Here is a 19,044-nt window from a genome sequence, read left to right as displayed (position 1 = left end):
TAGCAAATGCAAATTATTCCTTATGCCACCAGAAACTACTGCTGGCTTGATGGTAATTACTGTTTTGCTCCACCTCCGGTGTTTCCAGGCAATTTCTGCTCTTAGTAACTGCAGTTCTTGATTAACCTTTTTGGAGCCAACTGTATTCTGCAAACCATTTGTCATTTTAAAATTCTGATTTATGTGTTACATGAAGGGCCTTTTTGGTTAAGTCTTGCAATGTGTGCATTCCCAGGAAATAGTTTTGCCCGGTGCAATTCAAAAATTCGAATGCAGAACTCACTCGTAAATCATGTATTGTCCAGCTGCTTGCTGAGATTTCACTGAAGTTATCAGCTACCAGAGTGTTGCACATAATTTCCTTTGAATTGTAGGGCAATTGTCCTACTGTTTCTATCTCGAGGATCATCTACAGCCAATGAACACCGTAACATTATCAGTTAGCAGCAGGCCTTTCTGGTAATGATTGTTTTTAAGCAATGGTCATTGAATTCTTGCCGCAGGTTCCCCCAAGGGGTTCATCAGAGCTCTGTGCCCCCATTGTTTTCAAGCACTCTTCCCTGAAGAAAGCAATCGAAATATTTTTATATTCGTAGAATCGGGCTATTCCAATGATCTTGTGACAAAAAAGGTTGATGTTTCAATCCAGCTGAGTATAGACGATGGTTTATTTTTCAGTGGTTCATCAGATCAACTTGAATGGCCCAGATCTCCCAGCCTCCAGATTATTGGAGACCAAATGAAAGCCCCAAGATGCACATCAGGACGTCCTGGAAGTCTTGCTGCATGGACTCCATGGGAATTGCTTTGAGACGTTTGAACTTCTGAAGGACAATTCCCCTGTTCCACCTCGCCTGACTAAAAAGCCTCCGACTCTGATTTAGAGTCAGAGGGTCCGATTTTACCATCAAGTTGCGCCCGTTTTCAGGCACGAAAACTTGGTAAGGTTGGGTGTGAGGCGTGTACTGCAATCCGCACCCGCCTCCACGCCGGTTCCCCCTTTACCCAGGCCCGAAAATGGCCGCGATCGGGACCACGCCCGAAATGGGCACAACAACCATTTAAATCTATTTGAATACATTTAAATTGATTTAATGGGCTGCACACCCAACCTTACCGGCACTTCTCCCTTTACTACTGCGTTCGCCCATCCAGATTTGGCGCGAAACAGACATGCTCTACAAAAGTCCAATTTGGATGCTCAAGCTAATGAGGAGGTAAGTGCCGAGCATCCGATGGCTCTCTGCTTGAGATCAGTGGGGGGAGGGGAGGTGCAAGGGGGGTCTGCTACATCTCTGTCTGAGATCAGTGAGGGGGAAGGGGGGGCTCCGCTGCCACTCTGCCTGAGATCGGTGGGGGGGACGGGGCCTGTGACCGGGTCTGGGTGGCAGAGGGGGTGGGGGGAGATAAGGGGGTCAGTAATGTTGTGGGGATGGAGCAATGTCTGTGGAGGCCAGGGGGAGTCATTATCCGGCTCAGGAGCGACGTGGCAGAGGAGCTGCTCTCTATCATTTTTTTTCTGCGCATGCGTAGTTGGAGGCGCCAATCGGAGCTGCAGGATTTTGGGCGCATCAAGCCCTGCCCACAGGGTTCTACAGCACGATTCGGACTCGCTGATATTTTTGCAGGCAGAGTACATTTGGGGGTGCAGAGAACGGGTCTAAAAGTCGGATCTGAAACACTCCCAGTTTCAAGTCTGCCCAGCACTTAGAATCAAAATGGTAAAATAGGGCCCAGAGATTTTAGACTGTTCCAATTTACTGGATAGTTATGCAGGAAATGTTAGATGGAAAAGTCATAGTTTAATTCCTGGGAAACTATACAACTGACCACTGATTTCTCCCCATGACTTACCCTGACTCCTCTCCCCAACACCCCAGGCTCATCCCCGACCCAACTTGATAAGGTCCCTCCCACCTCCCCAACACTGCCCCTAACTCCCAACTCCCCTGCGACCAAACATAACTAGCCCTCAACCTGACAGGCCCTCCTGATCTGACATGACCGCCCCCAACCCACCTCAATCTGCTGCCATCCTACCCACTCACATGCCTGCACATTTTCACCCATTATTCACCCATTCACTCATACACAGACACACTGAAAATTTGTTCAAATGTTCCAGCTTTGGAACCCAAAATCCATTTCCCAGCAGCAGAGTACATTCTTGCAATTACATTCTCGGGATTTTAAAGGCAGGTTGAGCTCCCTGAAGAACAATATCAGGAGGCCCTTTTGCATGTATTAGCATGTTATGCATGCTTGTTAGAAGGCCAGGGTGCCGGAATTAAGATCCCTCTCCAAATTAAGAAATTTTGTTACCTTCTTGCAGCTTGGAATGAACAGCCTACAGCAAAAAGAGCTGAGATGAAAAGAAACTGCAAACTAATTCCTAGATATTCTGAAATATCTTTTGTCAAAGTGTATATATCTATTCAGACATCTAGGGCTTTGCAGAAAACATCTGGAAGTATTTCTATAGCAAGCTATTAGAAACATTTTCAGTGTTTTACAAACACTATTTACAGGGTTGATTACTTCAGAGCTAGCATTCTGCTGGGCAATCATATATTTTACTTACAAGTACAAAGAGTGAAAGCATCTTGTTTAAATTTCCCCGGGGTGATTGATTTAGATAAGTGTATGTTAGGAGAAGAATACAAATGCAATATTCATTAATGTTTGAGTAACTGTTTGATAGAACATATATGATGTACCTGAACAACATTTCCGATTTGTATTCATGCATAATAATTGCACTAAAATTATTTTAAACTTGTTCAATAGCATAAGATTATATAACCCATACAGTATTAACATTGCTGATCTACACTCGAAGATGCAAAGACTGAATTCTTGTGCATTGCTTACAAATAGTTTAATTCGTTTCACTGTTTACCATACTTTATTTTAGAGTTGTAAATGCGTAAAATAAATGACTCCACATAGTTAGTGATCTTGGAGATTCAGCACAGAGTAGTCCGTGCTTAATGGTGCAATCTAATTGGACTTTAAAGGTGGTTTAATTGAGAATGGAAGTGCATCAGGTTCAGTGAGAGTCTAATTGAGATATTCTGCAATTATATTAGACTTGCATTGGGATGAGTTCTTTTAAATGTTAATCCATCTGTGTGTGAAGCCATACTAAACCAGCTAATGGCACGCGGCTGCCAAAACAGTGATGTTACATTAGCATAAATTGTTCTCGGCCATGCTGTAGTGGGAGGGTGTATATTCATGTCAGCAGTTCTCCTCGCTGTGAGTTTCTGATCTCAGCTGAAGTCAGCATCTGGAGGACTGGTATTTCTCCACAGGCCGGAGGGAAGATTGAAGGGATTTTCAGCCTGGTGTACTTCCTAATGACCGATTACAAACCAGCATAAATAGAGGTCTGGGAAAGATCCTGAACATTCTCTTGCTAAGGCATTTTTCTATTTTTAAAATTTAAAATAGAATGTAATTCAAAGCATATCATGCTTAGTTCAATATTTGAAAGTATGCTTGATCAAGCAGTTCCTATGCTTCAGTAGCTCATACAGACAGCTGGAAAGGTGACAAATGCTAAGTCAGCTGCAATTTATCGGTAGTGCACTTGCTTCTGGATCAGAAGGTGGTGAGTTCAAAGACTGCTCCAGAGGTTTGAACATGAACACCTTGACTGACACTCCAGTACAATATTGAAGGGCTACTTCATTACCAGTGGTGCCATGTGTTAGATGAGAAATGAAAATAAACCCAGCCCCATCTCCCCTTTCAGGTGGGTGTAAAACATCCCATGATATTATTTTGCATTATAGTCGGGAGTTCCTTCTTCTGTGTCCAAATCAGTATTTATCCCTCGGCCAAGAGCCCTAAAACAAATTAACTAGCCATTCACATACTGCTGGGACTTTGCTGTGTGTAAATCGGTGGCCGAATTTCCAGCATTAGCACTGTAACTGCACTTCAAAAGTACTTCATCCGAGGTGACGTGCTTTTGAACATCCTCATGTTGTGAAAGGCGCTCTACAATGCACTACTCAATCAGGAAAATGATGGGAAATGCTATCCTTCTTCCACATGATTTTTGGATGGAGACCAAAGGGCAAGATTTCCCCATCTGTCCTCTGAACTCCCAATAGTGCAGTGTACTTGGATATCTAGGAAAATTAAAAAGAGTGAGCATCCAATGAAATCACTACCACTACAAGTTATATGGTGAAAAGCCTACAGGTATAACAGCTACAAATATATCACAGCCTTCTGTAAGAATTATAACTCACTCCATCCATGGTGCATACAATGAAACCTGCTAACATTGATAAGACTATTATTATTGTTTGTACAACTGTTGCTAAGAGTGTGCTTGAAATTGATAGCATCTAACACTCATGTATACATTGTAGGCACTCAATGGCATTATACTTTTTGTTATCAAAAAATTAATCCCTTTAGACTGACTAGAGTGTCATTTTATACAGTATAAATGTCCTTATTACAATACCTATGTAACACTGGCAGTGATCAGTGAAGACATGTTTTAGAAATCAGCATCTGTAAGCAGCATTATGGAAGCTGTATATTCTGCACACCAGCTCTTCATTATTTTACTCCTGAGGGTGATTACTGCAAAGTGTTGCTCTCCCCCAAGCACCTTTAAGCTCCATTCAATGCACTTGCTGCAAGCATCTGCATTGTCAGTGGATGATGCATCCATTATCTTTTGCTGCATCTTGATAATTTCCCACCCCCTTCAAACAGCTATACAATATCCCGGGATATTGGAAAACGGTAAAAAAAAAGTTATTTTAAAAAGTGTAGGCCAATTCAGTGGTCAGGTGGGAAAATTCCTTTCTAGTTTCCAAAACTGATCAAGCAAATTGCAGGAGACCACAGTGACTGGGAATCACATCTTGTACAAATAGGGAAGGTCTTACCAAAGGAGAAGGAGGGGAAGAATCTGAAGGGTTCAGAGGGGGAATCGAGAGGAGTGGGCTGAGACAACTGAAGGTATGCTTGCAAATGATAGGGTAACAAAAGGATGGTGATGCACAAGGAAGTCAGACTTGGAGGAATTGAGAGTTAGGAATATATTTTAGGAAGAGAAAGTGTTGGGGAGATTGTTCAAACGTCATGTAGCTTTCTTACTCAGCAAAAAAATGCAATATTCCAAAAGAGGAAAATAGTATTGATGAGAATTTGATTCAAAGTTAAATGCAAATTTAGTAAATTTGCTATGGAAAGCTCCAAATTTGGACTTGCATCCAAAGAGATAACCACACATAAGAGGACAATGTTTGCAGATCAATTGCACAATTCATTTGCAGATACTTCCTGTTTTTCTGTATTTCTCATCCAGTTGGCCTTGTTTTCTTTCATTCCAGAGCTGATGTACACTGTGGAACTTGCAGGTGGATTGGGGGCTATCCTTTTGCTGCTGGTCTGTCTGGTGACTGTGTACAAATGTTATAAGATAGATATCATGTTATTTTATCGCAATCATTTTGGAGCAGATGAACTAGATGGAGGTAAGGACTAATTTGTCAGAACCATATCACTCGAATGTCTGGATTCTTATGACAGCATTCCTTGACACCTACATGATGGAACAAATGGAGTCATAGAGATATACAGCAAGGGAACAGGCCCTTAGGCCCAACTCGTCCATGTCGACTGGGTTTCCTAAGCTGAACTAGTCCCATTTGCCTGCGTTTGATCCACATCCCTCCAAATCTTTCCTATCCATGTACCTGTCCAAATGTCTTTTAAGTGTTGTAATTGTACCCCGCTCTACCACCTCCTCTGGAAGCTCATTCCATATACACACCACCCTCTGTGTGAAAAAGTTGCCCCTCGGGTCCCTGTCAAATCTTTAGACCTGTGCCCTCTAGTTTTGGACACCCCGACCCTGGGGAAAATACCTTTGCTATTCACTGTATCTATGCCCCTTATGATTTTATAAACCTCTATAAGTTCACCCCTCATCCTCATATGCTCCAGAGAAAAAAGTCCCAGCCTCTCCCTATAATTCAAACCTTCCAGCAACCTTACAACATCCTTGTAAATCTTTCTTGCGCCCTTTCCAGGTTAATAATATCCTTCCTATTGCAGGGTGACCAGAATTGTACACTGTGCTCTTACCAATTTCTTGTACAGATGTAACATAAATGGTCTCCTTTTGTAAATTATTTGTCTGTTTACTTGTTAAGTGTTGCAGTGGCAGCAAATAAATAATGACACCTGAACATATAAATGAGCGGGGATTTGGGCAGATGGAATGGTCACCCCATCAACCTCACACTCATTTTGTGTGTGTGTGTATAAAATAATCCCAATATATTTTAGGTTAAGTCCGTCATGAAATAGCAAAAAAGATTTGATTCTGCTGATTTGTTTCAGTCTTTCTTGTTTTGGATTTGATGCAAATACTATCAGAACTTAACAAACCATTCAACAATGTAAATGTGTTTTGTCATCAATAACTACAATAAGTATTACATTTCTTTTGCCATCAATGTCTGTAAAATATTGGATAAATTTGTGATGTTGAACAGCATTAAGGATATTAAATGGCATAAAACTCATCCTTTTGCCATTAAAGACAATTTTGACTTTGAACTGGTGCGTAAAATGCAGTCAGATAATTAATTTAAGCTTGCTTGTATTTTAGAAGACAGCATACCATCCTGCTTAAAACCCAAAAATTGTTCAGCTGCCTCTTTAGAGAAGTAATCAAAGCACAATGCACGTTGAGTCACAGCATGCAGTAAGCCAATAGTGCAATGCTTTACTGAAAGTATGAACAGCAGTTGTCTCTGCTGATTATTTTCTTTGCATTAGATGAATTTGTTTGTTGCAAATCCCTATATGTTCTTCATTGGACAGATCAGCTAAAAGAAATTAACCAGGGTATTTTGATTCATCCTGGTAGAAAAATATGACACAATCTCCGTATTCAAGGTTATATAGATTATTTAAAATTAATTAATTCACTGACCGATGTACTTTAAGGAATAATTAAAACAATGTGGCATTTGACATACAAGAATTCAATCCTGTCAAAGTTTAGTGGCCGTCATTTTAAAAAAAATGCATTTTAACTATTTCAAATGGAATTAATTGCATTTAAACGTAGAACAGGAGGCATCAACAAGATATTGCATTAAGTTGCATTTTCAATTAGTAGACAGAGTAACTTGTAAATTTAGTAAGGATTTTGAATTTTGACTTGCTTTTGGATTGAAGACGCACTGAGGTACAAAAATGTAATGTGGGTGACAGCCTGTTTTAAGTCTCTCTCAATTTTTATTTCTATTGATTTGACTTGCTAACATCCACTTTACACATTTGCACAAAGTCCTAATCTAGTCCATGGTCGACTCCATGAATGTAAATGTACACCCTTGCAAATACTTTAAAGTCAAAGGCTAAAGCACATAAAGAAAGTTGAGCGATTAAAGTGATTCTAAAAATAATGTTTTCTGTGAAGTGAATGACGTTATCTGTGTTCCAGTTCAAATACGTTAACATTTCTCAACTCAATGCATTGATCTTTTTCACTACCTCTTTCACAGAAATAGCTGACTGTGATTTCTGTGTTAGAAGGAGGAGTTCCAGGGTTGTTGAATTTACTGATCAGTTCATTCTAATTAATGTTGTTTCTCCGTCATGAAAAGATAGTAACACAATGACAATGGGAAGTATTGAAGTCCATTCAGATAAAAAAAAAGTGAATTATTTTTCAGAGAACAAAGATTACGATGCATACCTGTCATACACCAAAGTAGACCCTGACCAGTGGAGCCAAGAAACCACGGAGGAAGAACGTTTTGCTCTGGAGATCTTACCAGATGTGCTAGAGAAACATTATGGGTACAAACTGTTCATCCCTGACAGGGACTTGATTCCAACTGGAAGTAAGTACATTTTTTCTTGCCTTTTTTTTTCCTGATCCAGAAATTTGAATCAAATAAATCTGTGCAAAGATCCACATGTTTCTTTTGGTGAGCAAAAGGAGCAATTGTTTCAAATGCCAACTTGTCTCAGTGGGTAGTGCCCTCAGCACCAGAGACTTGAGCGCAAAATCTAGGCTGACATTCCCTAGCTAGGGAATGCTGCACTGTCAGAGGTGATTGGGTGCAGATGGGATGCTAAGCTGAGACGTCCCATAACATGGGATAATGCGTAAAAATGGCATTGAGGTAAATAATCAGCATGATCGAGTTAAACGGCAAAGCAGGCTCAAGGGGCTGAATGGCCTACTCCTGCTCCTATTTGTTATGTTCCTCTTATCACATTATTGCTTGTAGACTCTTACTGTGTGCACATTGGCTGCTGTGTTTTCACTTCAAAACAATGACTACACATACAAAAGTGTTTAATTGGCTGTAAAATGCTTGTGGACATTTTAAGGTTTTGAAAGGTGCTTTTTCAATATATGTTCTTCCAAACATTGTACACATTTAATTCTGAGCTAATAAAATGACACTAATTGCATAAAAATTAAGCCAACTATGAAAATCCGTGAGTAATATCATGCTACTTTTGAGTTAAAATTCACCTTTCATTGAATGCTGGTAAAAGGAAATCCCTCTTATCTGCACATCTATATAAAATACTTAAGCTCCAAATGTACTTGCGACAATTCCTTACCTGATAAAGGTTATCAGACTCTATTTAAATAAAGGTACTAAACTCTGTACTTAATCCTCCCCACCCTGCCGGTTACAACTAAATATAGTTCAATCTTTTACAAATAATACACTTGAAATGTTACCAAGTCAATGACTGTCTCCACTTCAGGCTGCAAATTTTCAAATTCAGAGCTTGTCCATAGCCAGAATCTCAGAATAAAAGCTGCGGCTAGTTCCAGTCTTTGGAATCTATCAAAGCCGATCTCTGTGTATACCTTTTGTCCACAGACACATGGGAATTGGACATTTGCAGAATATAGGATACTTAAACGCAGCTTCCTATCTTTAGGCAATAAAAATCATTCCATTCTTGATCAGGTGGCACTACACTATATTGTGGAATGTGAGAATTTTTGCTACTCATATAGAGCCTTATGATATGACTGTTTTTGATGCACTTCCATAAACAATCTTTAAAATAATGCGCTAATCGATATGATGCAGCAGTACATTTTTATATGTGTGTTCACAAATTTATTATTTCACAGTACCTGTTGACTTATCATGTATGTTCTAATGTTTATATTTACCATTCTCCCCTCCACTTATAGTATGGGCTGAGTCGCAATCCCGTGCTACACAACACTCTTCGTGCCCCACTATAATCGGATGGGAGAACAGTAAGTACAAAGCTATCCAATAGTAAAGCCTATATGTCAAAATTTCTCAAAATCACCTTTCGGAATAACTGTATTCTAGATTTTCTGATTAGTGTTATTTTAACTCAGCTGCTAAACTAATTAAATAAATAGTTGCTTAGTAATACAGAACTGGAGTACTGTTGAAAAAAGAGACATGCCGTTGAAGTTTTTCATCTTGCGCTCATCATCATCATCATCATCAATTGTTTCCTGGTGCAATCTCAACAAAAAGCCTCAACCAATCAGAGTCCACCTTCCAACCAATCAGCACCCTTTTCTTATGCAATATAAATTGTTGCTCCCTTTGAAATTTGGTATTCTTGCGTCTGTCCTGATGAGTGCAAGATGAAAATCTTTGGCAGCACTTCTTTTATTCAACGATTAATTAAATGGGCTACAGCAAACTTTAAAATGATTCCAAGAATGTCTTAGCGAGGATGTATTTTGAATCATCAATATGTTGATCAGACTGACAATCGATGAGCTATGGCAATCAGATAGTCAAACTGTACCAGGCATTGCTAAGAAACTATTAAATACTTGTTAGATTAGTTAACTGATATAAGAAGCAAGTCCTTAATCACATTTCAAGTTTCTTTAATATGATTTTTTAGGAGTCAGGAAATGGCTAAACTAAAGGCAATTGGGATTGAGGTTCACTTCTCTATTAGAAAAGAATATACAATCTTATACTTGCATGATGTTATTTTCTGCATAAGCTTATCTCCGTAATACCTCTAATCTCCACTCTTAACTCATTCTCATTTTCACTGAATCCTTGCCTATACTTCTGTAACTCCAGGCTGAACTTCTTCAATGTCCATCTATTGAGCTCCATTCACTACTAATTCACCTGAAGCATTTTAAGACAGAGATGAAGATTAGGCTCACACCTTCCAATTTCCCCAGTGTCGTATTTAGGGGGTACCTCAAAAATGTGCTGGGGAATTCCCCTCGGAAGTTCCCATGTATGGGATTACCCAGCAATTGTCCAGATGGGCTAACTTCCCCTGGACAGTTGTGCTGGGCTGGGAACCATCCGACAGAAGCGATTTAAATTATTAACTCCAAATTGTTCTGCCAGTTTTGGCCTGATAGTTACTCTGGAAGAGTTAGAAGGAAAAAAACATTTCTAACTCCAGAGTAACTATTTGTGGAGTGCCCTGTACACAGCGGGAGCACCCCCACCCCCCCCCCCCCCCCCACCTTGTGCCTCATGCCTCCCCATCTGGCCTCCAAAACCTGACCTACGCCCATCCTCCCCCCTCATTTTTTGCCATCTTCCCTGGGATGATGCCCAATCCCTCACTGCCCATAAAGCCTGGGACCTAATTGAACCCTGTGTCTAATTTTTGTGCGACTGTTTGCATCCACTATTACATTCTGACACTGTAAGAGTTGCCAATCAGATTGCTTGCTAACTCTCGAAGGCAGGATTTACTTTCCACTGAGGAGTGGAAGTCCGACTCTCAGCTTGTTTCAGCCACTGGCAAGTATGTTATCGCTGCGAGATGGCCTTTTTAAACCGAACAACTTTTGGTCAGGCGGGCTGGGGGTGGTGAGGTGGTGGGAGGCAAGCAGTACATCTCTGTATAAAATTCAGCTCAATGAATGAAAAAAACCTCAGCCTAAGGCTATGAATATGTCAGTTTAGGTGCAAACATATTCATTTTTGAAATCACCTTTTCACATAACTCCTGGAAATGAAGTTTGTGACACTGATTTTATTGTTTCTTCGGAGACCTCTGTAACTGAAATATTCCCACAATTAGACTACCTGCTATATGGTCCAATATGGTAAGTTCAGAAATCCATGATGACTTTGATAGAATTCTACAATTTTGTTGCATACATTGGACAGATGTGACCTGTAATATGGTTCCCAGGTGTCTTATCATTGTGCTTCATTGTGTAGGCACTTGGCAAATGTACGATTGCCTTTTTCAAAAACTAAACTGAAGATTACTAATTTGCTCAAACTAATGCAACCTTTTTTAAAATTCCGTAAACATGCCAAGCCATATGTAAACATGCTGTGGGATAGTCGCAGTTGAATGCCTCGCATGCTTGCATGAAATTCATTACGCCATTATTTTAACTTAAGTATTAACCCATTTTAAAATACGAGTTAACATCTCTTTTTAAAATTAGGAAGAATTTAACAAAATCACTGTAAACTCTTGTACGCTTCTTTCCCAAACCAACCAGAGTCATTATTTTGCACATCAGGCTTTTGAAACAGCTCATTTACATTAGAACATTTCATATAATCCTGTATTATATTTCATAAAGTACTGCTCTCTGTATTTCACATGGTACAATGCTATATGTTACCACATACAGAGCCATTAGGGAGTCTTGTGATGCCCCAGCCTCAATGCCTCTGTATCCTTATCAGACACTTCTTTGGCTGCTGATTTTCTCCTCCTTTGTGGTGTGCCATTTCCCTGTTTCTTTTCTTGTAAATTTCCTACATTCAATAGGTCCACTAGGCTTCTGACTGATTTACAAACCTCCAGGAATTTGCATGTCAAGTGTGTGAGCACTTATTCCATTCATCCCTATTACCTGTTTCTGACTGCATTCCTGTGGTACATTGAGAATCCAGTATCAATGTATCTCTGACAGACCCAGCTAAGGGCAATCATAGGTTTATTTTGTGCTGAGTGAAGGTCCCCATTACTGAAGAATCCACTGGTAACCAATTGCTGTTCCATTCTGGGCCTATTATTCTGGAAGTTAAAGGGTTAACTAAGTGGGTCTGCCCAGCTGACCCAGGCTCTGGCTGTCCTTGGAACAGGAGGTCATACTGTGAGATTCCAGTATCTTGAGAGGGTGAATTCCCACCCCCCTGCTCCCGCCAACATGCAGGTCCATACCTATTACTTGTGTGAACCTGTCTCAAGATTCCTAGTTCAAATGGGTAGGCATGAATTGTTCTGACTGCGCAACTGATGGTGCATTGGTGACTTGTGTCTTGATGTATTTATATTCCAGCAGAGCTGGTTTCAGCTTGAACGCTTTGAAAAAAAAACATTTAAAATGAATTACAGGGAGTTTACTACATCATTTTAATTGGTGCCCATTTCAGTTTCACCTCCTTCCCTTCCTTTCTTAACTAAATGTGTTTTTCTTTCTGAAAATTAAACTAATTGCTTTTGGTCCCTGCAAGCCCCAATTTTGAAGATGTTGCTGCTAATAGAGGTTAAGAATTGCTCCAGAGAGATGAAGAGTAAATGAAAGAGAGATTTTCTCCACTCTTACATATTTCCCAGAGATTGTTTTCACAATGCTGTCGCTGGATCCCCCAGTGGTGGATTGTTGCCAGCTCTTTTGATTTGGGACAGTCCTCAGTGTGTGGAGATCATGATAGGGGAGATGTATTATAAAAAGAAGAAGTCCTGTTGGCCAAAAGTAAAGGTAAGAATCAGAAGAAATAGGAGCAGGAGTAGGCCATTCCGTCCATTTAGGTTGTTCTACCATTCAGTAAGATCATGGCTGATCCAAATGAGGTCTTAACTCCACTTTCCTGCCTGTCCACCTTTGACTCCCTTGTTGATCGAAAAAGTGGCTAACTCAGCCTCGAATATATTTAATGACCAGGCCTCCACTGCTCTCTGTGGAAGAGAATTTCAAAGACTAACAACCCTCAGAGAAGAAATTCCTCCTCCTCTCAATCTTAAATGGGAGGCCACTTACTTTTAAAATATACCCCCTCGTTCTAGATTCTCCCATGAGAGGGAATGTCCTTTCAACATCTACCCTGTCAAGCCCCCTCAGAATCTTGTATATGTTTCAGTAAAATTGCATCTCATTCTTCTAATTCCAATGATGATAGGCCCAAACTGTTCAACATTTCCTTAGACAAGACACTCTTCGTTCCAGGAATCAGCCCAGTGGGGGAACCTTTTCTGAATTGCTTCCAATGCATATATATCTTGCCTTAAGTAAGAAGTCCCACAACACCAGGTTAAAGTGTTAGCAAGACTGTGTCTCTGTCTATATATGCCATGTTTGTGAACCCACCTCTCCACTCACCGGATGAAGGAGCAGCGCTCCGAAAGCTCATGATTCCAAATAAACCTGTTAGACTTCAACCTGGTGTTGTGAGACTTCTTACTGTGCCCACCCCAGTCCAATGCCAGCATCCCCACATCACGCCTTAAGTAAAGAGACCAAAACTGTATACAATACTCCAAGTGCGGTCTCAGCAATGCCTAATCACAAGGCTTCCTTGCTTTTATACTCCATCCCTCTTTCAATAAAGACCAATATTCCATTTGCCTTCCCAACTATTTGCTGTTAATGACTGCTAACTTATTGTGATTCCAGTGCCATCTGCACTATTACTCTTCTCTTCTCGTCTTCTTGCCAAAGTGGACAACATTACATTTTCATACATTATCCTCCATTTGCCAATCTTTTGTCCACTAATATAACCTATAATCCCTTTGCAAGCTATTTGGATTGAAAAAGTGTGTCTCGTCTAAGAAAAGGTTGAACAGTTTGGGCCTATCATCATAGGAATTAGAAGAATGAGATGCAATTTTATTGAAACAGACAAGATTCTGAGGGGACTTGACAGGGTAGATGTTGAAAGGACATTCCCTCTCATGGGAGAATCTAGAACTAGAGGATATATTTTAAAAGTAAGTGGCCTCCCATTTAAAACTGAGAGGAGGAATTTCTTCTCTGAGGGTTGTTAGTCTTTGAAATTCTCTTCCACAGAGAGCAGTGGAGGACTGGTCATTAAATATATTCGAGGCTGAGTTAGACACTTTTTCAATCCTCTGCACAACATGCTTTCTTACCTAGCTTAATTTCATCAGCAAATTTGGCCACAATACAGTTGGTCCCTTCATCCAAGCCTTAATTTAGATTATAAACAGCGGAGGCAACAACTCAGATCTCTGCAGCACTGGTTAACTTGCCAACCCGAAAAATGACCCATTTATCCTGGCTCTCGGTTTCCTGTTAGTTAGCCAATCCTCTATCCATGCTAATATTTCACCAACAGCATGAGAACTTGCCTTACAAACTGTCTTTTGTAAATCCAAATTCACTACATCTACTGGTTCCCCTTTTCCTACCCTGCTTCTTGCATCTTCAAAGAACTCTAATAAATTTGTCAACCATGATTTCCGTTTCACAAAACCTTTTGACTCTGCCTGATTGTATTACGATTTTCTAAATGTGCTGCTACTACCTCCTTAATAATCGATTCCAGCATTTTCCCAATGGCCAATTTCAGCTTACTGGCCTTTTTTTTCCTGCTTTCTGTCTCCCCCTTTCTTGAATAGTGGTGTTACATTTGCATATTTCCAATCTGCTGGGACCTTTCCAGAATCTGGGAATTTTGGAAGATTACAACCAATGTGTCTGCTGTCTCTGCAGCCACTTCTTTTAAAATCTTAGGAAGCGAGCCATCAAGGCCAGGAGAGCTGTCAGCTTTTAGTCTCAATAGTTTTCCTGGTGCTTTTTCTCTAGTAATCAGGAATGTTCTAAGTTCCTCCTTTCCTTTTGACCCCTGCTTTTCTACTATTCTTGGGATACTCCTTATGCCTTCTACTGTGAAGGCAGATACAAAATATTGGTTCAAAGCCTCTGCCATTTCTTCATTTCCCACTATAAAATACCCAGTCTCACCTGCTAAGGGACCAACTTACTCAAAGTTACTCTTCTCTTTTTGATATACTGGGACAAGCTTTTACTGTCTGACTTTATACTTATTGCTGCTTTTCTCTCGTACTTCAATTTTTCCCGATCGGCTGGGATATTCCAGCCCCGGCTGGTGTGTCTCGCCAGAGCGGATGCGGCAAGCCACGCAAAACTCTACTGATAGTGGGACTAGAAGATCCTGCCAGCGGGTAGGGGCTGTAGCAGGAGAAATATTGACCAAGGCATTGAGAAAAATGCTCATGTCCTTCTTTGAAACCTGTCACTTAGACCATGTTTTTCACCATCTGACTTAATGGCCGCATTCTCTGATCTCGTCCATTCCCATCCCGCTGCACGTGAGAACAGAGAATTTGGTGTTCCAGCCAAAACTCCATTCACTGCAGTGGCACCGGAGAATCCCAGCCACGGACAAGGTCAGAAGTTTTTGGCAAATGTCTCCTTATATGGCTTAATGTCAAATTTTGTTTGCTAATGCTTCTGTGAAGTTTGGATATGTTGAAAGCACTATACAAATGCAACTCGTTGTCATTGCATTGTATAATAAAATCTTTTCTGTCTGCCTGAAAGAATAGACTTCTCATCTGAGAGATCGCATTTCATTACAGTGCTCCACTAATATGTCCACTTAAATTATGTGCTCAAGTCCCTGGAATGGGGTTTGAACCCCAAACCTTTTGATTCAGGCGTAAGTGCTGCCATTCAGCCAAGATTTACACATGGCAGCATAACACTCACCAGAGTCGTGTTGCACACATACCCCTCTCCATTTTAGCAGGTGCATATCAAACACTGTGTGGTACTCACTCGAGGCAGAGGAGGGAAGCATTGTCATTTAGATTTTTACTACATTTTAACCAGCAGCAACAAGGTCTGAAGCTGATCCGGAGTCTTTTAAGCAAAACGTCCTGCAAAATTATTTTGTGTTCTAATGTTTCTTTGCATCCAAGTAATCCTTACAATAGTTGTGCCTGCCCTCCACCAGGTTTCTCGCTATCACTAGCTTGAGTTGCTGCCCCTTTTCATCTACCCTGCTGGAAACCATATTAATGGGTCCTCATCTGCATTTCTTGCCATGCTCGCCTTATCCCCACTTGCCAGCCTCTCAACATTGATCTCTCATCATCGATTCCTGCGGGGTTCAGGCCCGGTCTACTTAAATGAAGCTTGGAGGATAAAATAGCCTAAGCCTCACACGCTGAGGCAAGGACAGGGGGAGGGGGAGGGGGAGGAGGAGTGGGGGCATTTTGCCACGTCCTCCAGCTGTTCCTCCCCTGGTTGCTCCAAATTAAAATCAAGACTATTAACACTGCTTGACATTTTTTTCAGATACTGGCAGAAGCTTAGTGCTCCTTAAATGAGGGAATCAAGAGAGGGCAGACACCCACAATAGAAGAACCATGCAACGGTTCTAGATGGAGTGCGTTTGATGCATTGAATGGTCTTGTGAATTTTTTCTCAAGTAAATTTAACAAAATACAATGCTGAAGTACATTAATAGTTAGAAAAATGGTGATTGTAATGAGGATAGATTTTTAATTCCAACTCCTGACAGAAAATTGGTGGGAGCGGATCAGTTGTCTGTGAAAGATGATACCTGGTTTCCCTGTCTACTGAATTCAGTGGAAAGGGAAATGAGGCAGCCATTCCATTCCTGCCAGTTTTCCACATGCCACTGAAAGTTCAAGTTTACCCTCGTCCTGTGTTTCTCTGGCAAAATTGAATTTCAAAATAATCTTTCATTAATGTGAGTAATTGTCGGGTTGCAGTTTGTTAACCCGTTACGTTCATTGGGGTAAGTGTATCTATTTCATTGCTGACTGACCTGAAAACTACTGTAATCAAAGCATGGGTGCATATTTAAAACAATGAAATCTTGATTCAGCAACAAGAGTGTGGGAGGAGTCACGCAAACTAAAATCTTGCAATAGGATGAATATTAAACTAATTTGTCTAGAACTCTACAACCTCGTCCGCTACGGCATCGTAATGGGTGAGGGTCCGACAATGGAAATCTCTGTTGACTTCAGGCGGGAATTTCCGGTCTTGCCCGAGCAAGGTCGTAAAATCCCACCCAATGTGGTTTTCATCCAATTGCCACTCTCCTTTGGAGAGATTGCCATTCAATTCTTTTGAATCAAAGCCTGTAAGGATAACGGATATTTCCTCTAGCCAATAATTTGTATAAAAATGCATCCTTTATGAAATTTTAAACTGATACCAAGCAGAGGAAATCTTCCCTCATTTATCTTTGCAAGACTGGGGCACACAGTGACTGGAGGGAATCACCCTCAGTTAAAATAAAATCATGAGTATAGTGTCATGTATGTCATCATAATGTAAGCCAGTTTATATGAGCAAGGGTTCCTGCCATTTGTAAAAGGAACTGTCCTGCTTTACTTTCAGCTTATGTTGAAGATGTGGCACGATGCATTGATCAAAGCAAGAGACTAATTATCGTACTGACCCCGAACTATGTCATAAGGCGAGGCTGGAGTATCTTTGAACTGGAAACCAGACTGCGCAACATGTTAGTCACGGGTGAAATAAAAGTGATACTTATCGAATGCAGTGAACTTCGTGGAATTATAAACTATCAGGAGATCGAGGCCCTCAAACACACGATCAAGCTTCTTACAGTCATCAAATGGAATGGACCTAAATGCAACAAACTGGATTCCAAATTTTGGAAACGTTTACAGTATGAGATGCCCTTTAAGAGGATAGAGCCGATTTCTAATGAGCAGGTTTTGGATGCTAGCGAGCAGGGCCCGTTTGGGGAACTGCAGACAGTGTCTGCCATCTCCATGGCGGCAGCGACCTCCACCGCTCTGGCCACCGCCCATCCGGACCTACGCTCTACCTTTCACAACACCTACCACACGCAGATGCGGCACAAGCATTATTACCGGAGCTACGAGTACGATGTACCTCCTACTAGCGGCGTCATGCCCTTTACCTCATTGGGTAATCAACACACATACTGCAACATCCCCATGACACTTATTAATGGGCAGAGGCCCAATAATAAAATAAACAAGGAGCAAACTCCAGATGAGGTTCACACAAACAGTGCAGTGCTACCACTTCTGCCGAGGGAAACCAGTATGTCCAGTGTCATTTGGTAACAACTAGTGGGGTAGTTTTATCCCCTTCAGGTTACACAGTCTGGTGCCTGGGACCATGGCCTTGACTGCTGCTGTTATACAAAAAGAAAAATGAAAACACAGGGTCTTGTAGATAAATAATTTGTTTGTAACATCAGAGTCTTCCTGTTCTATTCTTGCCTGTCACTACTACATTTATGATTGTTTTCTATGTTCTATGTTATTAGAACTGATTTCAGAATTTTTAAAGGAACTGGCAAGCATATCCACGTCACATAGAGGAAAAAAAAACATGCTTTTTCATGATTAATGTAGATGGAAATGGCTTGGTTTTGATATTTTATTGGGATGCTTTTTGCAAGATTGTGTGATTAAATGTGTGAGGATTTTTTTCCACTTTCCATTCCAGATAAAAGATAATATAAAGCCACAGTCTGTTTTCTGAAATGTGATTTGTTAAGGGCGTGTGCATTGTTACATTACATATTAAGTCGTAGGCATTATATATCAGAGACACTGAACTTGAAAGTGTATATTGTAGGTGATGTTTCCACTTCAATACTATATCAGTCAGGTCAGTCTGAGGTGCCCCTTCAAATTCACTGAGTGTTCTGATGATTATTGCTGATGACAAACTATTAAGTAGAAGTTTGAGGTGAAGTAGATATAGTCCTAGCTCAAACCATTGATGCTCACAAGATAATCATATTTTTCCTAATTAATAATAAATTCCTATCATACTTTCAGATATATATCATGACTGGTGTAAAAAGAAAGACACCTGCTGACAAAATAGGTTCATAATGATGATTAACAGAAGATCCAGTATTACTGTTTAGGTGTCCAAAGTAAATTATGCCCTTGTACAATGGTAAATTAGTCTTCCACGTATATGAGAATATTGTGCAAAGAGATGTGGCACTTTTCACTGGAAAATGCACTTAATGG

At 40.6% G+C, this 19,044-nt stretch overlaps 1 protein-coding gene across 1 annotated transcript in view; it reads left to right on the top strand.

Annotated features, from left to right (window-relative positions):
* il1rapl1b (interleukin 1 receptor accessory protein-like 1b) overlaps nt 1-18,117 on the top strand; it is a 904,912-nt gene extending 886,795 nt beyond the window's left edge. The window contains exons 9-12 of the mRNA XM_078231991.1: nt 5,364-5,507; nt 7,725-7,895; nt 9,224-9,292; nt 17,396-18,117. Of these exons, the coding sequence (XP_078088117.1) occupies nt 5,364-5,507; nt 7,725-7,895; nt 9,224-9,292; nt 17,396-18,117 (1,106 nt within the window). The remainder of the gene's footprint in view (nt 1-5,363; nt 5,508-7,724; nt 7,896-9,223; nt 9,293-17,395) is intronic.
* Nucleotides 18,118-19,044: the final 927 nt, after the last annotated feature.

Source organism: Mustelus asterias, chromosome 17 (genome assembly GCF_964213995.1).
Source record: "Mustelus asterias chromosome 17, sMusAst1.hap1.1, whole genome shotgun sequence".
NCBI classification, from domain to species: Eukaryota; Metazoa; Chordata; class Chondrichthyes; order Carcharhiniformes; family Triakidae; genus Mustelus; species Mustelus asterias.
Note: the sequence above shows the minus strand (reverse complement) of the source record. Positions and strands in the feature narration are given on the sequence as shown.